Genomic DNA, 25,280 nt, shown 5'->3' with positions numbered 1-25,280 from the left:
AGTTAAAAAGAACCCTTACAATGAATGCAACCTATACAATCTTGTTGCTGAACAGAATTTTTCACATTTTTTTTGTACTTCATACATATATGTGTTTGCAAAAATTTGCCACAAGACAAATGTAGCAACCGCTATGAGCAATGAAATTAAAAATTCCGAAAACTTTGTTGGGGATTCTAATGTTTCCCAATTATCTTACAAATACACATTTTGAAACTCCAATATTTTTGTACACATCTGTTCAACTCTACTAGTCCTGAAACATTACAAGAGTGAGAGTGTAGGAAATTTTGTTTTAAACATTTTAATCTATATTTCTTCTTGTTCTTTATTTAATTATGTGAAATAAGTTAAAATGCTGCTGGCAGACTAGTGCATCCTCAGCACCGTGCTTTAAAAGCAGAAGGGTACAGACAAGTGTTCTTTCTCAAAATATTGAAACTAAATGTATAAGTAAATTGCAAGTTTTTCAAGTGTTTTCTGTTTTCCTCAATCTCTATTATTATGAGAGAAACTTCAAATGATAGCATTAAAAATCAAAGCCAAGAAAATTTAGACTTTTCACCCAAAACATATCTTACATTGCACAAATGTATACTACACAGCAGCACGGCAGATGCAAGAGAATTTTCACAGGATCATAAGTGGTAAAGTTTTTCAACAAACATCACAAACATGCTCAACACAAAATGTTTTTTACAATAGAAAGTATTTCCATTTATTTATCGCCAGATGTGACAAAAACAAAGCAAAGTATACAAATAAGATAACATTTCAAGAATTGACAAATTTAGATGGTTGTTAACAATTTATATAAGTGCTTGTTTACAATTTTTTACAATTACATTAAAAAATAGCTAGGTACTTCTGGATTTTTTTTTGTCACATCCTTCCGTAACGTCGCAACTTTAGCATCCATCACACCATTGTGAATCCTGCATAATAATTCATTAGTGGGCGGTATAAAAGGCATAAGTATTATGGCAACAAAGTTAACTTATGCGGTTTACACTGCACACTAAAGAATTTATATGATATATTTATTAGACTTGTTCAATGTCTATGTAAAACATATATGGAAAAAAATATATATTGAATGCCTTTACATACAATAAAACATGAGATTACTGTTAAAATTGGAATCTAAAATTTAACCAAGATCAGAAGTAATGTTATGGAACTTTATGCATGTGTGCAGGGCCGCAACTAGTCTCTGGCACCCGGGGCATGAATGGATTCATCCCCCCCCCCTCTTTTTTTTCACATACCACACCAATAAAGCGGGGGGTCCGGGGGCCCTCCCACGGAAAAATGGTGCTATTTAAGCATTTTCCATAACTACATGTAACAGTTTCTGTGCTACAGTAACAGTTTCTGTGCTACAGTAACTCCGCCACTCCGGACAGCTCTGAGTGCTGTATGACTCACGCGTCACGCCACCCCGACGAGTAACTTGAGTACCGCCTGCGGTGTGCCACTGCTTCCTCACAGCCAGTGGTACCACCCTCTCTGACAACAGTGTACTGTATTTGTATAGAGGACGCATTAAAACTTTCTAACTTCTTCCTTTACAATTTTTTATGTTAATGATGAACTTAACATTTTTCTCAGAGTATTTTTAAATAAATATATTGAGACGTTATATTGTAAATCAGATTAAACATTCTTGGCATGCAAGTTAAAAACTTTTAACCAGTTAGCAGTTGTAGTAGGAATTACAATGCAAGCGATTTCGGCGCCACCACAGCTTTGCGCCCGGGGCGTATGCCCCGCTTCCCCCCCCCCCCCCCCCCCCCCCCACTAGTTGCGGCCCTGCATGTGTGTATGCATAGCCATGAAGTCAAGCTGCAAATAAACAAATCTTTAAAAGTGTCAACATTCCTAAAGTATAAGACCTTAACTAAGGTTGACCTTCACCCATCTGTTTACAAAATGAAATATATTTTTCTAATGATCATAAATCATAATATATGAACAAACATATACAGAATAGGCTGTCTGATGAAATTAAGTCAAGACTACCCTTAAGTTGTAACAACCCAGATTACAGACTTCCTCATGCCATCCAGCAATAATAATTTATTATAAATTTTTTGTCATATTTCAGGTTAGATTTAAAGTTTATCCTTTTTCAAAGTTATTGTGAAAATAATTCTCCGGGTTTATTGTTACTTAACGTTGAACAAAGACATACACTTGTCTTTGTGCAATCAGTGTTTCTTCCTGCAAGTTTTCAGTCAGCAGATTAGAATTCACTGAAAATCCTCTTTCCAATGATGCATTTCCATCATCATCCTCACAAACTTTAGAAGGCCTGTTTTGGCAACTACTGTATGTGCCTTAAGAATGAGCATCCACAAGTGATCAAGGCGCCCATCTTCTCGAGAAAAAGACGAGAACAGTGCATCAGAATCTTGCGAGGAACATACCAACTGATATGATCACTCAATATTATCAGCTTATTGTCCTGATAACCACCTGTTTCGAAGACAACATTATAAACTGTACTTCACACGCTGTTTCCTCACACCCGAATTTAAAGCCATAGACGGACATAAGCAGGAAATTCCTTTGGTAAGTTTGTACTTTAGGGGACTTTTGTCTTGAAGTTCTTTTACCATAACCTTTGGACAAGTCCTAACATCATTTTTCAGTAACAGGACAGACTTTTCTGGTACTTTCTCTTTCTTGATGGCATGGCGTACTGCATAACCCAACTTGATATTGTTAGCAGTCAATTGATTTTCCTGGTTATCCACATCCAATCGAGATACATTGCATTTTTCCCTAAAGCTCTTCAGTACCTCTGGTTTCACAAACTTTCCTACCAAAGCTAATAAAATGTCTAACAGTGAATCATTCAAAAAAGGTGCCATGGGTGCTTCACTTTGGAACATTGTAAGAAACAATTCCAGCTCTGATGCCAAAGAGTGGAAGAATGTAAATTTGACTTCTAGAAGATTATCTTCAAGAGCACTTTTCACTACATTGAAAGACAGATGAAATAGAAACTTCACTAACAAATTTCTTTGGAACATTGTAAGAAACAATTCCAGCTCTGATGCCAAAGAGTGGAAAAATGTAAATTTTACTTCTAGAAGATTATCTTCAAGAGCACTTTCCACTACCTACATTGAAAGACAGATCAAATAGAAACTTCACTAACAAATTTCTTTAGGTGGGGTAACGTTTTCAAGGCACGCTCAGCAACTGCAGTATTTTCTAACCATCTGATTGCACAAAATTTCTTGGGAAAAAGCTCTGATCTAGTTATTCTAATGTAATCTGTCCTCCTTGCAGGTACATGCTTAAACAAATAGTAACTGTGCCTCAAAAAACTAACAACGTCCCATTGTGTAGCAGAAAATCCAGTTTTGAAAGCACCATGGACCGTATGAAGCCCACAGCTACCAATTTCTAGCAACGATGGCGAATCTTCACCAAAAGTGTCTGTGATATGTATTTTCAAAGCTAACAAAAATGCCCAGTTTACGTTGAGGGCATCCATAGATACTTAAAATTAAATGCACCTGTCGGTATAATCCGAACGTGGGAAGTACATGCTGCAGTACGTCATGTCAGCAGGATAACAGACCAGCTTGAACCAGTTTGTATCACGTTATTTGAAGCCACTTCCGAATCTGATGGAAAATAAAAGAAAATGGACGTGGGAACTGTTCGTTATTTGCCATTCAAAAATAAAAATGGGAGGGGATACACATGATGCTACGTCAATGCAAGCTGATCAATAAACAAAAAACGTATTGCCAACTACAACCTACCAAACAAAAATTCCCTGATTTTTGAAAAAATTCCCTGATTTTTCCCTGATTTTTCCAGGTTTTCCAGGGTCAGTAGACACCCTGCGTGGGATACAGTTAGCCAAACAAGAAGGGGGGGGGGGGGGGGAAGAGATGCGCGCGCAAGTTCGTCTACACTATCGGCTATTGGACAAACATCAGCTATGGCAAGTTAAATTGCGGCTATGGAGTGTAAAGGACCAAATGTTTTACGTCCGTGCATATGCCACCGTGCCGTACCGTAAACTCAGTCTAGCCGTGGCAGGGAATTCACTCAAACAAAAGCATTGTCTGCTCATTCAGCTGCCAGTAACTGTACGTGCTTGATCACTCATAATGCATATTATTGTTCAAGTATTTGAGATAAAAGTATAGAAGTATTACAGCACGCAGATTGTCATGAAGGCCACGCTTATGTTGGTCGCACTTTAGTTTTAAGGAAGTCAACTGTGTGCACAATCGTACGAAATAAGGACTCTTACCAAAAGTTTATATAAGTCTGATGCTGTTGGTTGTATAGCGGGAATATATTTGACATTAGATACCGGAACAGAAATGAACAGATGATTCATGTGGAAAAGGTTGTTAAATGAATGTTGCAATGAAAAAAATAATCATTGGCCTGACAGGACTGGTGTGAACCAGGTGGTGATACACAAGTAAGAACTTTAATTTTTGAAAAATTAAAATGTAATTACCAGGATAGTAATATCAATTTCACTGTCAGTAAAGGATTGTTTGGAAAGGTACGCGATGTAAGTTTAAGATCACGCCCGGGCGGGCAAGTCAGCCAGCTGTCTGACGATAAAGTACATAACCATGTATCTCCTGTTACACGGTGTCGTATTTGTCATACAAAGTGCGATGGGAGGCATATAAAGATAAATGGTGTGACATATTTATAGTTGAGTGTTATTCAAAACTTTTATATTATGTAAAGCATATTTTCCTACACAATTTTGGAACACATTAAATAAATAAGCCTTGCTATTTTTGAGGCTCAGATGTGTAAGTAGGGGTATTAATATGTGAGAGCAACCTTTAAGAATGAAATTAGGTATACTATCAGGACCAGAAGACACAGAGGATTTGACAAGATTTAATACCCCAAAGTACAAGGCTTTTGGCTATAACTGGAACCAAGATTGTATCATGATACACATCAGGAGCATTAACAGTTTTGTTATCATTGGAAGAGACATATAGGCCTACACTAGAAAAACATTCAGCAAATACATTCGAAAACAAAACATGATCAGAAGATACAATTATCATTAATTTAAAGAGTATAAGGTTTATGACAACCATTTGTAATTATTAAGACATAGTGCCACAACTTTTTAGGGCTGGTCTTTATATTGTTAGGTATTAATTAATCTTGACCAATTAATTTTAACACGTTTTATAAGGTTTTTAACTTTAAAGTGAGAAATAAGAATAGTTAATCATGTCATTATTTATTTTATATAGTTTATAATAGTGTTTTTTTTTTTAGATTTTAGGGCTTGTATTAACTAAATAGAGAACCAGATAAGGTACTTTGAAGCCTTTTTTGTTGGTCAACAAGATAAACAACATAGATTTATAATAGTTTGTCTAATCCTACCTTTATAGGCCTAACGATGAAAAGGCCGAGAAAATCACGATTCTTGTAATTTCTGAAAACAGTAGATGTCTTGAGTAGTCTCTTGGTAAATAGATATTGCCTACATTAACAGATTATTATGAATTGGTTTTAATTTTAATCCAAACAGCTTCAATTCCAGTGAAATCTAAGGTATTAATTAACTGAACTTATGGAAATTTGAGTTATTAACTGCTTTCAGAACACAGCCACCATTCTTTCATTGTCTGAAGAGCATTTTTGTCATTTCTAAATATAAGATAACAATCCGTGAAATAATGTGAAGTAATACTTTGAGCAGTAAACCAGATTTCAGTTAAACAGATTATGTCATGTAAAAAAATTAAATAGATTTTGATCTAACACCTCTGACTTTTGATATAACAATTCCCACTCTTACAATGCTCCTTCAGGCACCTGGGTTGGAATTGAATTGGAAGTAGAGACTGAAGAGGGCTAGTCCTACCTGAGTGGCCAGGATTATTAGAAGTAGAGTTAGAAGTAGAATCGTTGGCAATTTTAAGCTTGCCATAAAAGGGGCTTATCATGCACCTGCTTGGCCAAAACACAATATTGTTAATTTGAACGAAGTCATCTTCAAAAACAGATATATGAAAAGATGAATACGAATTGAGTTTTGTCATGAATTTCATTGCTTTAACATTTGATAAGTTTAGTTCATTGGAAATGTATTCTACAATCTCATGTTCGTGAACAGAAGAATCCAGTCTGGTAACAAATAGGGCATTGGTGTTTTTTAATGCAGGCTTGCTCACCGTTTTTAGTGTGGGGATGTTCCTGATACCCATTTGCAAGGGTATTAGAGCATTTGCATAGGGTATTTGAAAGGGCATTTCTTTTGTTCGTGCACATGTTTAACGTCGGAGTTCACCTGTACCTTGGATTTATGTCGATGCTGCATAACCGTTAATCCGTCAAGGTCCGTGTCAGCAGGTGAGATGTTGTTGCTTCTGAATTCTCGCCAGTGCCGGTCCTATCAAATATTTAGGTGGTGCGAAATCTAAAAATGGCGCCCCTCTAAATAAAAAAAAATAATGTTAAACTGGTTGCTTAATTTTCCACCAAAAAAGCAGCCGCCTCAGATTATTAAGCCGAATTACTGCTGTCTAAAATGTCAAATCTTAGAAATGTTCGTTTGACCAGTTTTTGCGATTACCTATATGTGATAGATGTAGTGGACAAATGACAAATAATAATAATAATAAATATAATGATTGTCAAATTTAATTTATTCTATGTTCCATGCAAACATTAATCAAAAAGTATGTAGCCATGTAGTAAAAATATTTAAAAAATACCTAGATAATCAGTTTTCTAGCTTTAGCACTTGCAATTTTTTTTATCAAGTCAGAATAATTCAACTTTTGGGCAATAGCATTTTCTATAGCCAAATTTCAAGATCTGACAGTCTTTCCTGACACATAGTAGTCCGTAGGTAGGTTTTTATAAGTTTTAATTTACTGAAACTTTGTTCTCCTTTGGCAACAGTTATAGGCACAGTTAGCAAGATACGAAGCACTGTCCATACATTCGGGAAAATATCTTGCCAATCTTTTTTTTTTATAAGTCGAAGTACTTTTATTGGCTCTCCTGACTGAAGATCTCTTAGTAATGGGTTCAGGCTCACAAGTTCTTCAACCAATTCATGACCAGATACGTCACATTTTTCGTTAAAGTGATTTGCAATTCGGCACAGGCTTTTTCCAACATGGATTTTTCTGGAATTATTTTAATGTCGTATAAAAATGACCATGTATCATTGAATTTTGACAGTTGTTGAAAACGTGTAACCAATGTATTCTCAATTGTGTCTATCATCTGGTAAAAAACGTTCATTTTATATAATTCCTCCGGATCATTATCTTTGAAAGATTTGTGCAATGGGAGTGCATGATTTGATGTAGGCTTTTGGACATACGTCATTGCTTAGCTTCGTATTCAAATAACAGTTTTTTTCTTCACGATCGGACTGCCTTAAAAACTTTGTTTATTTCGGCTAGAGACGCTATTTCTTTAGCTGTAATTAGAGTTGAGGAAAAGCTACGGTACTCTTTCACGAATTCCGAACAGTTTTTCAGTAATTGCGATGCATTTGGTAAGTCCATAGTTTCAGACTGCATAGCTTTACTTACAATGTTTACTTGGAACAATATATCATACCAAGCCACCATTGTAATTATGAACTCAAATTGCTCCATATTCTGAATAAGCGACAATGCCTCTGATGCTGCAACTAAGTCATTAGTTTCTTCATGAAGATTTTGAAGGGCTTCACGAACTGAAGTGTAGTTAAAGCGAACAGCAGCAAGACTATAAACTCTACTCTCCCAGCGAGTTTCGCAAACTTTTTTTAATGATAATCCGTCTATGTGCTTGGATATCACTTCCCATCGTTTGGTTGATCCAGAGGATAAAACAAATAGTCTTTGGAGAAATCCAAATAAAGAAACAGATTTAACGGAACTTTTGGCTGCATCTGCTATCACCAAATTCAAGCTGTGGCAGCCACATGGGTTAAAAATTGCCCGAGGATATAGGTTTAAAATTCTGGTTTGTACACCTTTGTTCACTTCTATCATATTCGCTGCATTATCGTAGCCTTGACCTCTACAATTGTTCATGTCTAAATCAAATTCTTGTACAATCGAATCAAGAAAGAGGCCAGTGAGTCCTGCTCCCGAAGAGTCACTTACTGGCTTGTAAGCAACAAAACACTCTCGCACTTCCACTTCTTCATTAACGTCAACGAACCGGAATGTTAGTGACATTTGTTCAATGTGGCTTACATCAGGAGTGCAGTCCATAATGATGGAGAAGTATTTAGCTGACTTTACCATATTCACTATATTATTTCGAAATTCACTTCCAAGTAAGCCAATTAATTCGTTTTGAATGCGTTTGCTGAAATAGTGGACATTAGTCTCTTTATTTACAACACGGCGGAGGTGCTCCATCATCACATTGTCAAATTTTCCTAATAATTGCACCAAACCCAAGAAGTTGCCATTATTAGGGGTGTATAATGTTTCAGAGCTCCCTCTAAACGCCAAATTATTGCCTGCCAAGAAGAACACTATCGACATCATTCTTTCGAGGATAGCAACCCATCTCGATTTCTCATCTTCAATCTGTTTTTGTAATTGTTTGTCTATCCCGCTACAGTTCTTCAACCTAATCTATGCTTGTTTCCAACTGTTCAAAGCACGTTGGTGATCTGAGGATGTTTCGTGTGTTTTGAGACGCGTTGATAAGTGCCGCCAGTCGTCAAATCCTTCTTTTCCCAAATTAGAGTTGGGGTTTGTGTTGAGTAAACGACAGCAAAAACAATATACTTTATCTGCAGATTTAGAGTACACGAGCCATCTTCTTTTAAAAATCTCCCCATTTGGCATTACTTTTTCAAAATGTGAATTTGATAAATGACGGCCGTCACAATTCTTTGGGTAATTTTCGTTTTTCATTTCATTACAAACAGGGCCTTGAAGAAGTATTTCATCTTTTGTTGCAGAGTCAATAATAAGCGGCCATTTTGAAATATCATCTAGTTTTCTCTCTTTAAAAGATGATGATAACGATTCATCTGTTACAACTTCTTCTGTAATATTTTGAGATGCAGATGAGGTTCCAGGAACAGCTAAATCTTCTTGAAAATGGTGCTGTGTATCTTCAAGATCAGAACTTTTTTCAAGCGGGTCTTCTTCTATTGCATGTTGATATTGAAGTTCTGGTGATGAAGGGTCAGATAACTTTTCGACTGTCAAAAATTTTGATAGCAAATTTGCAGATTTTTCAGTTTCGGCTTGCTTTATCCTTTTCCTTTTTAAGTTTTGTGCACCAGAAAATTTTTTTGAATACTGTGACATGTTTTTTAATCTGTAAAAGACACATTTAACCATCACTCGTTACATACATGATATCAGGAAATCAGTGACATAGAATAGGACATACTTGAGTTAAAGATTTAAATTCTGATGTGCGATAATCTATTCCCACGGACCCACGCGATCGTAATCGCCGGCAGTAGCCAGTTATCAAATAATTAAATTAATTTTTTTTCCTTTATTTAAGTTCAGGGACTATTTAAAAACCCGTTTTTTGCACTTTTAATTGATTACGGACCTGTTTTTAACCACCTTTATTTATCCAACAGTTAGTATAACTGATTGATTTTTCATTTATTTTCCATTCAAAATACGTAAAAACTCAGTTACGCTAATTGTCACTTAAATAAAGGCAGTAAAACAGGCCCTTAGACCAAACGTTTTTTAATAGTTATTGGACAAAAAATAAATAACTTTAACAAGAGTGATATATAATATATAGTAGGCCTATACAAATTTGTTAAAACAAACTAGTACCTACACCTTTACCACCTTATATATAAAACACAGTATAGGCAAAGATTAAATAATAGTTATTACGTAACAGGTACATCACTTCCATACAAAAGCTACCATACATACACTATAATAAATACACTACAAAAGCGCAGTACATCTGGCTGCAAGGAGAAACGTACTCGACAAACGCGCATAATCATTAAATGCCTAAGACACCGTGTTTAATCTCGCAGTGTGGATTCGTTCGTTGATAAGTGGATATGTCTTATCGCAGTACCACAGAATACACTAGAAAGTAGTGGTGCACTGATATGACTTTACCGATTACCGATTCTTGAAACGTCCGCTTTATATGGTAATAAATTATTACGCTATTCATTTTTGGCCTTTGTGTATAATCATATGTTAACATTTAAATAAGTTAAGATTCTTATCGGAAAATAACTGTACTAAAATAACAGAGATAATTTCAGAACGATTGCGAACGTTTAGATCAAGTAAACGTTAATAACATTTCAATGCAATGTATATGTATGGAAATTAAGTGTCGCCAACATCTTGTCGCAATATGTATTTCTTATTCGTTAAAACAAACATCTCCGAACATGCACGAAGACGCCATATTTACAAAACTTTGGATACGTTGCTGTTAATATGCGATTAATCGGTATCCGCATCTGTGCTCCACTACTAGAAAGGAACTTATATAAACAATACTTACCTACTTCTGTTTTCTATTAAGGATTCTTCTGTAATAATCTAACGACACACACACTGTACAATACAGATATACACTCGCGCATGTTTGAACGACTTGGCAATTCAATAGACAATGCTTGCCTAGCGAAACAAGTGACGGACGAAATTTAACCCCGCGCCCCACTTGCCCCTATGAACGACTGGAAATTGGAAGACTCAGGCGCCAAGCAGTTCAAGTAACGGCCGGATGAAGCGCCACTGTAAACTGTGGGACACAGGATGTAAATAAACAATTGCTAGTAATGTAATACGAATGAGCCACGTTAAAGAGCTGTTGTACACATAATCATTATTAATTTGGATTCATTCAATTTGGAGATCTGACACTGTGATTTCGGAGGGCGGGTACCTCAATTCGTCCATTTTCCCGTGAGACCGATCGTCACCGTCGTTCGTCTCATGTGTCGGTTGATTTCGGCGCCCCCTCCCTTGATGGCGCCCGGTGCGGTCGCACCGCTCGCACCGCCCTAGGACCGGCCCTGATTCTCGCTTGCCATGCTGAGTCAGAAAAAGGCCAGCGCTGCTATTTCCTGATGCTCCAGTAGTTACAACACATTCCGGCTTCTTTCTGATCGTACCGACAGAATTTGTCTTGAGAATGTGACTATAAGAGTTTTCATTTTTTAGAACATCAACCTTAGTACAGTACAAGGCCTCAACGGTCCTGATGAGATCATCCAATGTATGATCATCCGGCTTGATAGCCTCAGATGAGGATTGCTCCCGGTTGATAGCTGATCCAGCTACCAACTGATTTTGTTTTCTTAGGCGGTGACAAACATATTCACACACATAATCTAGAGTTGTTACATAGTTATGGTGTAACAAAAAAACCCTAAAATCTGGCTTTTCTTGCAGTGATGAATTAATGTTGATAATTCACCATAGAGATGAATTAAAAACTAATTAAGTCCAGTATTATAGGTGAGGTTCAAAGAGGCCGGAAGCCACGCGTGCGCACGTCTGAGACAGAGAGCCACGCGCGCATATACGTTGATTTTGTTTGGTTAACAAATAAGTGACAGAGTTAAGAAAATGTTTTATTACTTAATTTAATCATTACTTAATTTAATCAGGCAAACTATTTGTGGTATGTTTATTCATATATTATAACTAAAAAATATTTTTCATTTGGTAAACAGATGGGTGAAGGTCAACCTCAGACAGGATCTTAGGGCCAATTACACCATCATAGTCCAGGAATATTAGGAGTTTCACCTCGGAATGAGAGATAGTAAGCTATAAACTTGTATAAACATTTATTTTGTCACCCTAAAACTTGTCTCAAAACCTACTTATCGTAGGGTGTTCACGACTACAGATATTCCAAGTTCAAAGGTCAAAAAATTGATTTTATTTAACACATTTATTGCAAATATCTCGTTTCCTATGGGTTTTATGCAATTTGTATTTATCATAAATATTTTAAAGGGTTAAATTCTCTACAACGTTTGTTTAAACATTTTTTAAATATCTTGAACCATTTTCAAGATAGGGCAGAGCACGCGCAATGTTTTTAACTATTTAGAGTACATATCATTAGAGGTCAACCTGTAGTCCCGATTAAAAACACGCCGTATAAAGTTTATAAATTATTTATAATATTATATAATTCTAAATAATTTGCATTTTTTATTAACTATCATGTTATAATTAATATATTTTTTTTCATTAAGTCAGTATCTATTCATTTAATTACACATACTCTTGTAATTATAAAGTTATTAAGGGAAATACTTTTATTACATTTTAGGTAGAAAATAATTAAGTACATCTTCTTTGAAATACGTAAACTTATAGATTATTTTAAAACGTTAAAAATTATACCTGGGACAATGGACCTCTATTGTATAGTACGAACCTTTTTATTGATAGCCAGAAAGGACAGATGTTCAATTGTTTACTCACGACCTGTTTATTTTTCAAGGAACCACTGTCATTCGTTAGTTTTGAATCGTATCTTGGTAACTACGGACGTACAAGTTTAAGAGTTATGGATAATTTGTGTTTTATATGTAAAAAGTCAGATTCGGAAGGTGAATCATTATGTAGTGAATGTAGTGCGTGGTATAAAAACTCTGAGAACTGCAAGTATACAATGAAACGACAGTCTTATTGATTATTTAAAAACAGTAACCTCTGTACATGTGCATGAAAAGTGCCGAACTGCTTACATTAGTAAAAATTATATACTAGCAGCAAAACTGCAACTAGAACAAGACGAAACATCAGTTTCTCCAACTGTACCGATAAAAGACTAAGTGAAGTGTTTGATATATGAAATGGTATGTTTCAATAAAAACATTAATTAAATATTTAATTCTTTTCTTTTTATTTAGTTAGGAAGTAATTAGTATAAATAAGATTAGAATTAAAAAATAATTGAAGTATTTCCCTTAATAACTTTATAATTACACGACTAATTACTGAATTATTGAAAAAAATTATTAATTATAACTTAACAGTAAATAAAAAATGCAAATTATTTAGAATTATATAATTAATAAAATTTATCAACTTTATACGGCGTGTTTTTAATCGGGACTACAGGTTGACATCAAATGATACTCTAAATAGTTAAACACTGCGCGCGCTCTGCCCTCTATCTCAAAATGGTTTAAGATATTAAAAAAATAATGTTTAAAAAAAAGTTGTAGACAAAGTAATTCTCTACAAATAGCATAAAACCCATAGGAAATGATATATTTGCAATAAATGTGTAAAAAATCGATTTTTTGACCTTTGACCTTGGAATATCTGTAGTCGCGGACACCCGACGATAAGTAGGTTTTGAAACAAGTTTTAGGGTGCCAAAATAAAGGTTATTACAACTTTATAGCTGACTATCTCTCATTCCGAGATACTTACCCTCATTTGACTAATATTCCTGGACTAATCATCATTTCAGAGTTTAAACAAGGCTTAACAACACTTAAGCATCTTTTAGTAACAAATTGTAAATCACTTTAAAACAAGGCTTAACACCACTTAAGCATCTTTTAGAAACAAATTGTAATTCACTTTAAGATAAATAACCATTGCTTAAATTTAAATGACTGATTTCTGTCATTTAAATTCTTGACAGCCAAAATGGCCGCACAATAATGTCGGCTGATACTTGAAGACAAGTACAAGACACCTTCATAACCACGAACTTATAAGAAAGAAAAATTAATTAAATATGATGGCGTGGATAATGATTTAAATTCATGTTTTAAACTAAATAAAGAATATGCTAAAGGAAAGTGAACTGCTTGTGTTTCCATGAAACAAATAATGCATATCATTTTTATGAAGAAATATTTTAAAATATACTTTTATGTGATTGTTTTAAAATAAATAAGTTTATATTCTACTTTTAATTAAATTCTTAATTTTTGGTTTTATACTTGTGAATATAGCTATCTTTGTTTCCTTTACATTAGTTTGAAAAAAAAAAAAAACGACCATTACAGACAAATAATTTTTCTTCTTAATTATGTTCAAGTAAATTATACTGAAGTGAAGTTAGCTTCGAATCTCAGCTTCGAAATTGCACGTGTACCATAATTATGGCACAACAGACGAAATGCCAGTAAAAAGGAAAAACGCGTAGTGCAAAAACAGCATATAACAAATGTCACCAGAATTAAACAAATTAGTGAAATATACTAATTAATATAAATGTAAGGGTTCCTTAAAAGTTATAAAGAATTAATGTTCTAAATAAACTACTCAGCCTTTAAATTACCAACTAAGACCTTAAGAAAAACAACGGGACCCATTTCTTTAGACCTACAAATTTCAAAATAAACTTTGTAACTAGCTGTGAGTAAATGGTGGTTACTAAGCATACTTAGGACTGTAGAAAAACGAATCAGCTTTGTGGTGCTTAAACTTCAATTTGTGTCTACTCACCTTACAAATAGTAATTGTTGAGTATCAGTCTATTAAATATACCATGTTTGAGGGCTTACAAATGCGAAGCTCAAATATGTAACTAAATGTGAGTATGTGGAGGTTAATAAGCATACTTAGCACTATAAAAATATATTTCACCTTCCAGGTGACCAAGGCTCTGTTCGTGTCTACTCGCCTTACAAGTAGCCACATGTGAGTACTAGTGTATCAAGAATGCCAAGTTTGAGGGCTTAAAAATACTTTAACTGAAATATGAAACTAAATGTATGAGGAGGTTAATAAACATACTTAACACTATAGAAATACATTACAGCTTCGAGGTGACCCAAGACTCTGTTCTTGTTACATATTTCAGTTTAGTATTTTTAAGCCCTCAAACATGTCATCCTTCATACACTAAGAGTCACATGTGGCTATTTGTAAGGCGAGCAGACATGAACTGAGCTTTGGTCATGTCGACACTGAATTGTATTTCTAAAGTGCTAAGTATGCTTATTAACCTCCACTTGCATTTAGTTACATATTTCAGTTTAGTATTTTTTAGACCTCAAACGTGGCATCTTTTTTACACTAGTACTCACATGTGGCTACTTGTAAGGCGAGTATACACAAAGTGAGCCTTGGTCACCTCGAAGCTGTAATATATTTCTATAGTGCTAAGTATGCTTATTAACCTCCACATACTCGCATTTAGTTACATATTTGAGCTGCACATTTGTAAGCCCTCAAACATGGTATATTTAATAGACTGACACTCAACAGTTACTACTTGTAAGGTGAGTAGTGATGGGTAGTGAAAAGTTTCCTGTCGGAAATTTCCTGCCGAAAACTTTCAAAAATGGAAAATTTACAGACCTCATGGAAACTTTGAAAAAAAGTGGAAACATTGGGAAACATTGAATTTTTTTTAGCTGTAACAGTTGAGTGCTGTTGAGTATGTATGCAAAATTTCAACCGATATGGAACACATTGAAGAAGGTATAGTTTTAACAGAGTTAGCTCAGTACCTAAGTAGAGAAGGTATGTGGGCCAAAGAATTTCTTTGGATGGCGCTTGGAAAAGGTAAACTTGAACCCTGTACTTGGTGGAAAGGTCTGTGTGGTCATACACAGCTGTCAAAAGTAGCAAACAGAATCTTAGGTATGCCAGTAACCTCTGCTGCTACAGAGAGGTCTTTCAGTACACATGGTAGTATACATACAAAACTAAGAAACTGCTTGACCACTGAAAGAGCAGGTAAAATATCATTCATTGCCCACAACTGGAAATTGTGTCACCACATCCTGGAGGACATTGAAAAATTGGAAAGGAAAGATTCTATTACTGTCATTGTGGAAGACAATGTGAGAAAGTATATCAGAAGAAAAAACTACCACAGTGTGTTTTAAAAGAAGACAGTGCATCTTGTTCTAACAATGAAAACAGAAGAGGAAGAAAACAGTGATTTCAGTTATGAAGGCAATGATGATTTCATTGGTTTATAAGACCCAATATAAATAAGGACATGTTTGTTTCCAATTCAGTTAAAACTGTCATGTATGATTTCTTATTATGAATGCAACTAATTGTTGATCAATATTTTTTTTAGTGTTTTATTTGTTACAACTTATTTGTCTTTATTTCCAATCAGTTGATAAATTGTAATAATATAGTGTTAATATTTTCAAATCTATGTAGTCAAATATTTTAACTGTGATTGACCAGGTAATTGTTTTTTCAGAAGGAATCATTTCTGTTAAATCTGCAGTTAAGTATTCTTTACCTTAATTTTTCTTCCACTACATTAGCTTTTTGTAATGTTGAAAGCAGCTGATTAAATAATTTTCAGATTTAAAAACTGATTAGGCCTACTTGCAATGAATTTGTGAACTGTATTTGTAAAAAGAATAATTCCACCTAAATGTTGAAATTAATTTAGAACAGCACCCACAGTAAATTCTACATCGCTAACGAAAGATATTTTAATGTCCTCTTAATACTGCAACTGTGAATATTGTATTTTACAATATGAAAATTTCATACAGTAGAGACAGTCACATGTCTAATTCTCTGAAATGGTTATTTATAAACCAACATCAAAGTTTCCTAAAATTTCCTATGTTTTTCGGTTTTTGGAAAGTTTCCATGAAAATTTCCAGGAAAATTTCAGATAGATAAAATTTTGGACATTTACCCATCCCTAAAGGTGAGTAGACACTAATTGAAGTTTAAGCCCCACGAAGCTGATTCGTTTTTCTACAGTCCTAAGTATGCTTAGTAACCACCGTTTACTCACAGCTAGTTACAAAGTTTATTTTGAAATTTGTAGGTCTAAAGAAATGGGTCCCGTTGTTTTTCTTAAGGTCTTAATTGGTAATTTAAAGGCTGAGTAGTTTATTTAGAACATATTCTTTATAACTTTTAAGGAACCCTTACATTTATATTAATTAGGGTAAGTGGGGGTAATAGTGAGACAGCTGAAATGTGGGGAATTATGAGACATGTAAACAGTTTCAATGGAAAGCTTATTCTTTACTTGAAATAAATATTATAATGCTGCAAACATTCCTTTACTTAGGTACTGCTAAAATTTGCCCCAGAAAAGTACTGCCATCTTAATAGTGTTCAAAAAATTCATTTTCAACTCCTCTATATTTAACAAGTAAAAACTTATGTGTTATACTTTGGCAATTTCGTTGGCTATCAAAATTAATATGAGTATTATAAATGTGATCACATGCTCTATTAGTAGAATTGAATGAGGAATACAGTACTTAATATGTTAACATTAAATTTTCAATAATTATTATTTTTTTATTAATGCCTTAAGTGGAGGAGGTAATTATGAGACAAAATAGGTAATTATTCTGTTGGGCGGAGGGAAATTTTGAGACACTCCAAGGATGGAGAGAAATTTTGTGACAGTACTAAAATTCCTGTGAATGAGAATTTATCGGATTGTTGTGTGTGTTTGCACAAAACGAATGTTAAAATAGTGTGATTAGGCTATATTAAGAAGTGCAGGCCTACATCGTAATACCTAGTGCCATAGGCATTATAGTTTTTAAAATTTCTTATTAAATTAGGTAAACACAGCATGGTGTAAAGAACCTAACCTAAATTATTAATTGTAGAAGCTTATTCAATAACAGGGATACATTTTAATGAAATGTTTAATGTAATTGTTAAGGGAAATGTGGTAGGGGGCCAACATCTGATAAATGCAACTAAAATAGCCTCATTTGAAAATTTGCCTACCTACTCTAGATTGGGTTGAGCATTTGATGTCTTATGTATTTACTAGTGTATGCTAAGATTTTAATGTGTTCTTTTACAGGAATAATTATCCAAAATTATAAAATAAAACTAAACAGTCGTCAATGTAAAAGACATAATTCGCAAACTTCCTGCCCCACAAATTGTTTCAGTAGGAGATAGGATAAAATATAGGTTCCGTCAGCCAGTGGACATTTTACAGATGTAGGCCTGATCAAGACAATTGTATAACCATTATAGGCCTACCCACAATCTTGGAAAAAATAGAATAAGACTAAAGATTTTTTTCCAGTATTGTATGTTGTAATGTAAAATTAGTGCAGGATTGACAATATGTTCATCAATTAGTTTGCACCTTAAATATATGCAAGCCACAGTTTATTTTGTAATAATAACTCAAAAATTTTTAAACTATTATAAATTAATTTTAAATGTTCAAAAAAATTACTATTAAGGGTAGATAATACTTAGTTATCTTTATGTAAAACAATAAATTTGCTTCAGCAAAATTTAATACTTTTTCATAAACATTTTTCAAATGTCTATTGCTGGCATGATTTTCAGTACTTGGATATAAAAATTTAGTCACTTATATTTTAAGGCATGCTCTGTCTCACCATTGCCCACATAACTTCTTACTAATATATACTGAGAAAACAGACTGTCTCATTTTTTCCCACATTTGTCTCATAATTTCCCTTATAGCGGGGAAAAATGAGACAAGGTTTTTTGAGTCTAACATCTTTCTGCTACAAGAAAATGCAAAAAATGGACAGGGATCTGATAAATGATGTCAGTTGTCATATTTTACCAAAAAGAGATATAACTTTCAATTGCTATCAAAAAAGATAAAGCAAAAGTTCTATTTTTGTCTCACAATTACCCCCACTTGCCCTAGTATATTAAGCTAATTTATTTAAATCTGGTAACGTTAGTTGTATGCTGTTTTTGCACTATGCGCTTCTCCGTTTTACAGGAGTTTTGTCGTGTTGTACCATAATTATGGTATGCGTGCCATTTCGAAGCTAACTTCACCTCAGTGTAAATTATTAATCAGTATTGTCAGGCCCCTTTATATTTATACCACAAAGATTGATGTCGACCCAGCTCTCACAGCCCGTTATGCTGCGCCAACGCCTTCTCCTGCCCGGTGTTGCGTGTGCGACGACAGTGTTGTGCGGCTAGGGTAGGGGGGGGGGGGAAGAGAGGTTCACGCGCCAGTGAAAATTAATGTAAATACTTAATAACCGGACGGGACGAATTGTTGTGTATATTTTTTAACATTACTTATTGTAACTTGTGTATTTTATTATTTGAAGTGTAATTGTGTAATAAGTTGTGTTTGTTCACCGGGCGCCAAAGCCGTGGCTTCCGCCTGTGACCAATCAGCGTGTTCCGCGGGCTCGCGAGGAGGGGTGGGACGCGGGCGCTCGGTCGCGCGAGGTGGGGAGGTAGTCAGTCGGCAGCTGGGCGCTGGAGACAGCGGACGTGTCTACGAGATCGCTCCAAGACGGTGAGAACGGGCGCGGTATATCGCTGGAGTTCAGGCCTTGCCGAGAGGAAGTAATTCCTATCTTACAGTCGTGTTGTCATTTAGGCGAGAGTGTCACCTCGTCATTCAGTCGCGGCTTGCAGTCACTTCTTCGCGTGCGTGTTTTCTCCGGTGGTTTACGAGTTGCAGAGTTCTTTTGCGGACTGGATTTTCGCCATTGTTTTTACAGTAATTTACAGGCCCTCCCGGGCACCGTGTTGTCTAGTCAGTCGTTCAGCTTAGGGTGCGAGTCATATAGAGTTCAAGTCTTAGCGACGCGGGTATTGCTCGTCACGAACGGGACGTCACATATTTTTCCCATACAGTAACAGTGCGCGGAACCGGGTTTCGCCTACAGAATCAGTCACGGGCAGAAACGCGGCAGCCCCTTGTAGAGGGTTTGATTTACCGTATATAAAGAACCTGGAAACTGTCTTCGAGTGTGTCAATTTCTATCCTAGTGACTAAGTCCCTTGGCCACGCAGCCCGAACCCCTCTCTACCGAACACTGAGTAGCCGGCAAAATACTATCATTCAGGGGCTAGTCGGCCAGGCGACGACAAGATTAATACTAAATGCTTGGCCATCTTTATTGGATCAATAGCGGGTCACCTCTAACATATTTAATTACTATGAATAAAGAGCTACATATTAATTGAAAACAATATTTTCAAAAACGAACGGTAAATACATATTTACAATTGCGGTAGATGCCAAAAAAAATGCTAAAAATCCGAAAATACTTTTATTCTATGCTCTTTCACTTCCTCTTTTCAAATCAACCGGCGGAGATAAGAAATTTCAAATACTTTAGGAGATATGGAATTTTTAAATTTTGAACATGTACAGTAGCGGTATTTGCGAAAAATAATTCTAAAAATCTGAAATTACTTTTATTATATGCTCTTTCACTTCCTCTTTACATTAAAACCGGCGGAGATAAGAAATTCCAAATACTTTAGGAGATATCGAATTTTTAGTTTTTCATCACAATACCTGTGAATTCAGGCGGCCACCATTGTTTCTTGTTTACGAGACGAGTATGATTTTTTTCCGCGTAGGTGAACCGACCATTGTTGCTTGTTTACGTTTATGATTTTTTATTTTCGCGACGTAGGTAGAACGACTACATCATTTTCTAGTAATGGCAAAGGAATGTACCCGCCTCTAACGTATGTGAGTTTTTAACGTTTCAAATTTTAATGTTTTATTTGTTGCGCAAGTAATAAGTAAAAAAATTACGTGAGTTCCTACCGTTCATCCTTTGTCCCGGTTTGTTAGGTCAGGTCAGCAACATTATAAATACTTTAAAACTAAACAACCATTAAAATTAATTTATATTATTTTTAATGTCTGCTTAGTTTGAAAGTATTAATAATGTAACTGACCTGACCTAATCGACCATTTTAATTAATTAGGCATTCACGAACGGTAAATCAAGACGCACATAAAGTTCTGCCATTCCCGATTACACCCGAACCATTTACCTTCGGCCAACCTCGGTCTTATTTATTAATATTTATATTTCTCTGTTTATTTTAATGTAGCTATACTAACCTAACTAACCGTCCATAGTGTTTTAAAGTGTTTTAATGTAGCTAACATAACATAACATAACTATAATAAAAGTATTTTCAGATTTTAATAGATACTCCTAAACAAGCAACAATGTAGTCGTTCACCTACATCGCGGAAAAAAAAATCATACTCGTCTCGTAAACAAGAAACAATGGTGGCCGCCTGAATTCACAGGTATTGTGATGAAAATTTAAAAATTCGATATCTCCTAAAGTATTTGGAATTTCTTACCTCCGCCGGTTGATTTGAAAAGAGGAAGTGAAAGAGCACAGAATAAAAGTATTTTCAGATTTTTAGCATTTTTTTTGGCATCTACCGCGACTCTACATATGATGAAATTAAAAAATTCGATATCTCCTAAGTATTTGGAATTTCTTACCTCCGCCGGTTGTTTTGAAAAGAGGAAGTGAAAGGGCACAGAATAAAAGTATTTTCAGATTTTTAGCATTTTTTTTGGCATCTACCGCGATTGTAAATATTTACCAAACGAACAAAATTGAATGGCCACTACTTGTAATTGAATTTCTAACGAACTTTAATAAGTTAAACCAAGCGTAACTACTTTAAGTTAATGAAACACACGAAATGTGAGGTGAAGTAAAAAAGTTTAACAGTTTTTTAAAAAGGTCAAGTAACTAAACGAATCTTAGTTAAACAACGTTTAAAGATAGCATGGTGAAATTGACCCTTAGTCAACTAGAACTTTGCTCACGTTATAAGGAAGCCTTGCATTTAATGTATTTATTTATCCATCATACCCTCGGCCAGATTTTTGTATACATTTCTTGATATGCAATCTTCATCTTCTTTTTTACTAGACTTCTTGGGCAGCATTTATATTACGGCACACACTACCTTTCGCGAATTACCTTCAATGACAACAAATAACAAAATAAACAAACCCATACCATGATACCATAGATCGACGTATTTGATAGAAGACGATGTAATATTCACGGTAATAATGTAAGCTGCTACTGAATAAGAATGTTGGCTTGAGAGCTCTAGACAAATCTTCGAAGCAAATTAAGTGTAAAAATGTTTTCAACTGTATTTTCTTCAGTAATATGATATTCAGTTGGCTTGCGAATATATAAGAATCACACATTTTACTATAAATTAACAGTGGAAGATAAACCCCATATTTGTTTCAACAGCTTTTAATTACAAATTATATTCTCAACTCTAGACACTTTACATTGAAAATTCAGTTCAGCAACCCACCACTATTAAATGAAGGCATTAAATAAATTATTTAATGATGTTATTTTTCCTGTGTCAGTAAAAGACTGGCCTCTGGCCCCCATCCTGTTGGCAGAATGTACCTACCTGCTTGTCCGGCCAACTCAAAGACTAGTGTGAACCCTAATGCCAATATGCAAATAGCATACCGAATATTTTTGGGTATAATTGGAATACCAAACAATTGAGTATTCAAGTAACGGAATTAATATAAACCCAGCCATGCCCTTCAACAGATGGTGTGAGACAGGTGTATTGTCCCATTTCTTAAATGTGTAAATATCCGGTTGAATTACCTTTTTTTTATTTGACTATTATTTATTTTGTAAGACTAATATTCATCCTTTTTGTTTGCTGAATACAATAAGTTAGTCACATTAAGCCTTATACAGGCGTGTTAGGCAGCATACCCAATATAGGCTGCATTCTAAATTGAGTAAATGCTTTATAAATGTCCCTAATACCCCTTGCGGCCTTAACTAGTTCTTGCCATCATCTGAGTTTTAAGAAACCCAAATATCAATAGATCGAGTAAAGACAACAACCAACAATGTCACCACTTTGATTAATATTTTCAAACTAATTATTTACTTCATTATTATTGACAGTTTTTCTGGGCCTTAACTTGCCTCTTTACAATACAGTAATTAATAAAAAGAAATAGTAACTTTTGTCTATAAATTTGATGTCCCTCCCGCTGCCTGATTGAGTTTTGAATAAATATTAAATTGAAAATGATCTCAGGAGGCAAAAAGGGGGGTTCGACCTCGTGGCTGCAGGCAGGAGTGTGTCGTCCACGTGAACTACCTGGGCTGTTCAGGCCACATAGGACGCCTTGAAATAAAAGGAAACTGGCTGAAAAGACACTCCACTTTATTAAGGTTGATTCACTTGCCAGTCTGATGCCTGGCTGCGTCTGTTGTCAGACAGTCGCTTCACGATTGTTTCAACACATTGAAGTTGCGCGCGACCATGATAGGCTGCAAACCTATGTATAATGTTCTATCCTGTGACCGTTACTAACACGAAGGCTATGGCAAATTATTGTAGAGTTCATAAATTGCAACTGTTTATATAGTAATTGAAGATGACGTCGTCCGACCGAAGGCCACCCTAAAGCCCGACCTGCAACCGCCAGTATTCAACCCCGCTAACGGAACGCGCCCCTAGCCATGGCCCACCCGAGTCAGGCGAACCACCAGCAACCAAGGTAGAACCCGGCCCCCCTAAAATAAACAGACCGTCATTAAAACCAACCACGTTAAAAAACAAACATAGATTATTAAACAGTGTTACGTATTTATTTGAAGTTGGTCAACGAAAGTGCGACGTAGGAGTGCCCGGGCACTCACGTGTGTAACTACAGGGGCCCTATTCTTGACGCTGCTGGAAGAATTCCGCTAGCGGAATTACTTGATTCCACCAGAGATTTGCTAAACCCTATTCTTGAACACTCGCTAGCGGAATTATGTATCGGATTTACGTCACAAACTACCGGAATTATTCCGCCACCTCGTGAGCTGGCGGAATCACAATTCCGGTAGAGATTTAAACGTTGTTTGTTATTTGAAACCATGATTTGTCCAAAATGGAGTCTCTGGTATGGTTCTGAAATTTTTTTAAATCGTTTGTATGTTTGGTTAGTGTAGGTTAGCTACATTTAAATCTCGTTTAATAATGCGTGTGTTTATATACTTATATTATAATACTTCATTTAAAACCAGAAATAACTTATTCGTCTCATTATGTTATGTGATTATTCAGATAAAAATACGCCATGTGATGCTTTCAACCTTCAAAATTCGTGTGTGCGTGGCGAGAAAACTTTTGTAACAATTTAACTAATATTTAATGTTTTAAGTATTACATTTTTGTTTGTGTGATTTGCAATGGCAGGTATTTAAATATTACGTTACGAAAGTTATATTTACCATCTTCCATTAAGTACTTAATATTGTACCTACTTAGCATAAAAAACATTGAAATTTTTGCTGTGTATAAATTTGTGGCTTATTTGACGTGTATTGTGATAAATACAATACCGGTAACGTAGTTTCCATATTACGTAATTCGTTTTTGACACCAAATATTGCAATCGTGTGTCATGTTTTGATGGAACAAAACTATAGTGGTAGTTAGATTATGCACATGTATTCGTTAAAAGTACATCCATCCCGGAATAATTGAAAAGTACTCGAAATGAGTCCATTTATATATGAATTTCCCACAGTGATAAGTGATTGTGAAAATAAAGGTTATCCTATTTACCCTTCCCTATCTTGCAAACAGAGCCAACATTCCTACCACGCAAATAATATGATTGAAAACAACACAAACCGATGAAAACCGACACAAGTATTATTAAATAAATGATGGAAGAAGAAATAGTTGAAAGATTATGTTGATAAATTCATAAGATTGTTTTTAAGAAGCCCCTACACCAAACAATTACAAACTTTGGTAAAAGTTCCGTTTTGCTTATCCAGGTGTATCTAGATATACCTTTTAGATATACCTTTGATTCTAATGGCATAATCCTGTACACCTGATCCTGTGTTCTATGATGCTTATCTTTCTTATCAGTTGGAATAACTTCAGATTTCGCGCTGTCGCGCGAAATGCGTCGGCGCTACGCGCCTGCCCGCTGCTAAAAAAATAAGCATTATGTACCACAGGATCATGCCAACAGGATCACAGGTTAACTTGGATACGCAATACGGAACTTTTACCCATTTCCCCCCGCACCCGGAGATAATTGCCAGACGATGTTCATAAAATGTTATAATTTTGTATTGACTTGCAGTTATAAAAATCTTAATGTACACATTGACAATTGTTTGCTGAATCAAGAAACACCGCATAAAATTTATTTTCACCTCAAATTTTACACTAACATAAAAAGTTGCGGCAAAGTAAGCAGAAACAAACTAAGAAACGATTACTTTTAAGTGATAAGAATTTTAAATTCTATCAAGTAAGCAGAAACAATAAACTAAAAAACGAGTACTTTTAAGGGATGAGAATTGTAAATTTTAATAAAATTCTTGCCACAAACTATCAGCACGTTTCTTGGTAAATTCAGGATTAAATTTTCCTCTGGACAAAGAATCATTTTTTTCCATGAATGATAGCAAAATTTCCCGTTGTTCGGCCGTAACTTTACAGCTCATTTCAATTTGGCTAAATCCTCAGGTTAGCTAGCCTCCAGGTAAGGCTAGCCCCCGGTTAAC

At 35.1% G+C, this 25,280-nt stretch overlaps 1 protein-coding gene across 1 annotated transcript in view; it reads right to left on the bottom strand.

The window, feature by feature from the left end:
- LOC134543098 (COMM domain-containing protein 5-like) overlaps positions 1–21,780 on the bottom strand; it is a 28,033-nt gene extending 6,253 nt beyond the window's left edge. The window contains exon 1 of the mRNA XM_063387890.1: positions 21,567–21,780. Coding sequence (XP_063243960.1) covers positions 21,567–21,642 — 76 coding nt within the window. The 5' untranslated portion in view covers positions 21,643–21,780. The remainder of the gene's footprint in view (positions 1–21,566) is intronic.
- Positions 21,781–25,280: the final 3,500 nt, after the last annotated feature.

This window comes from Bacillus rossius, chromosome 1 (assembly GCF_032445375.1).
Source record: "Bacillus rossius redtenbacheri isolate Brsri chromosome 1, Brsri_v3, whole genome shotgun sequence".
Classification (NCBI taxonomy): domain Eukaryota; kingdom Metazoa; phylum Arthropoda; class Insecta; order Phasmatodea; family Bacillidae; genus Bacillus; species Bacillus rossius.
Note: the sequence above shows the minus strand (reverse complement) of the source record. Positions and strands in the feature narration are given on the sequence as shown.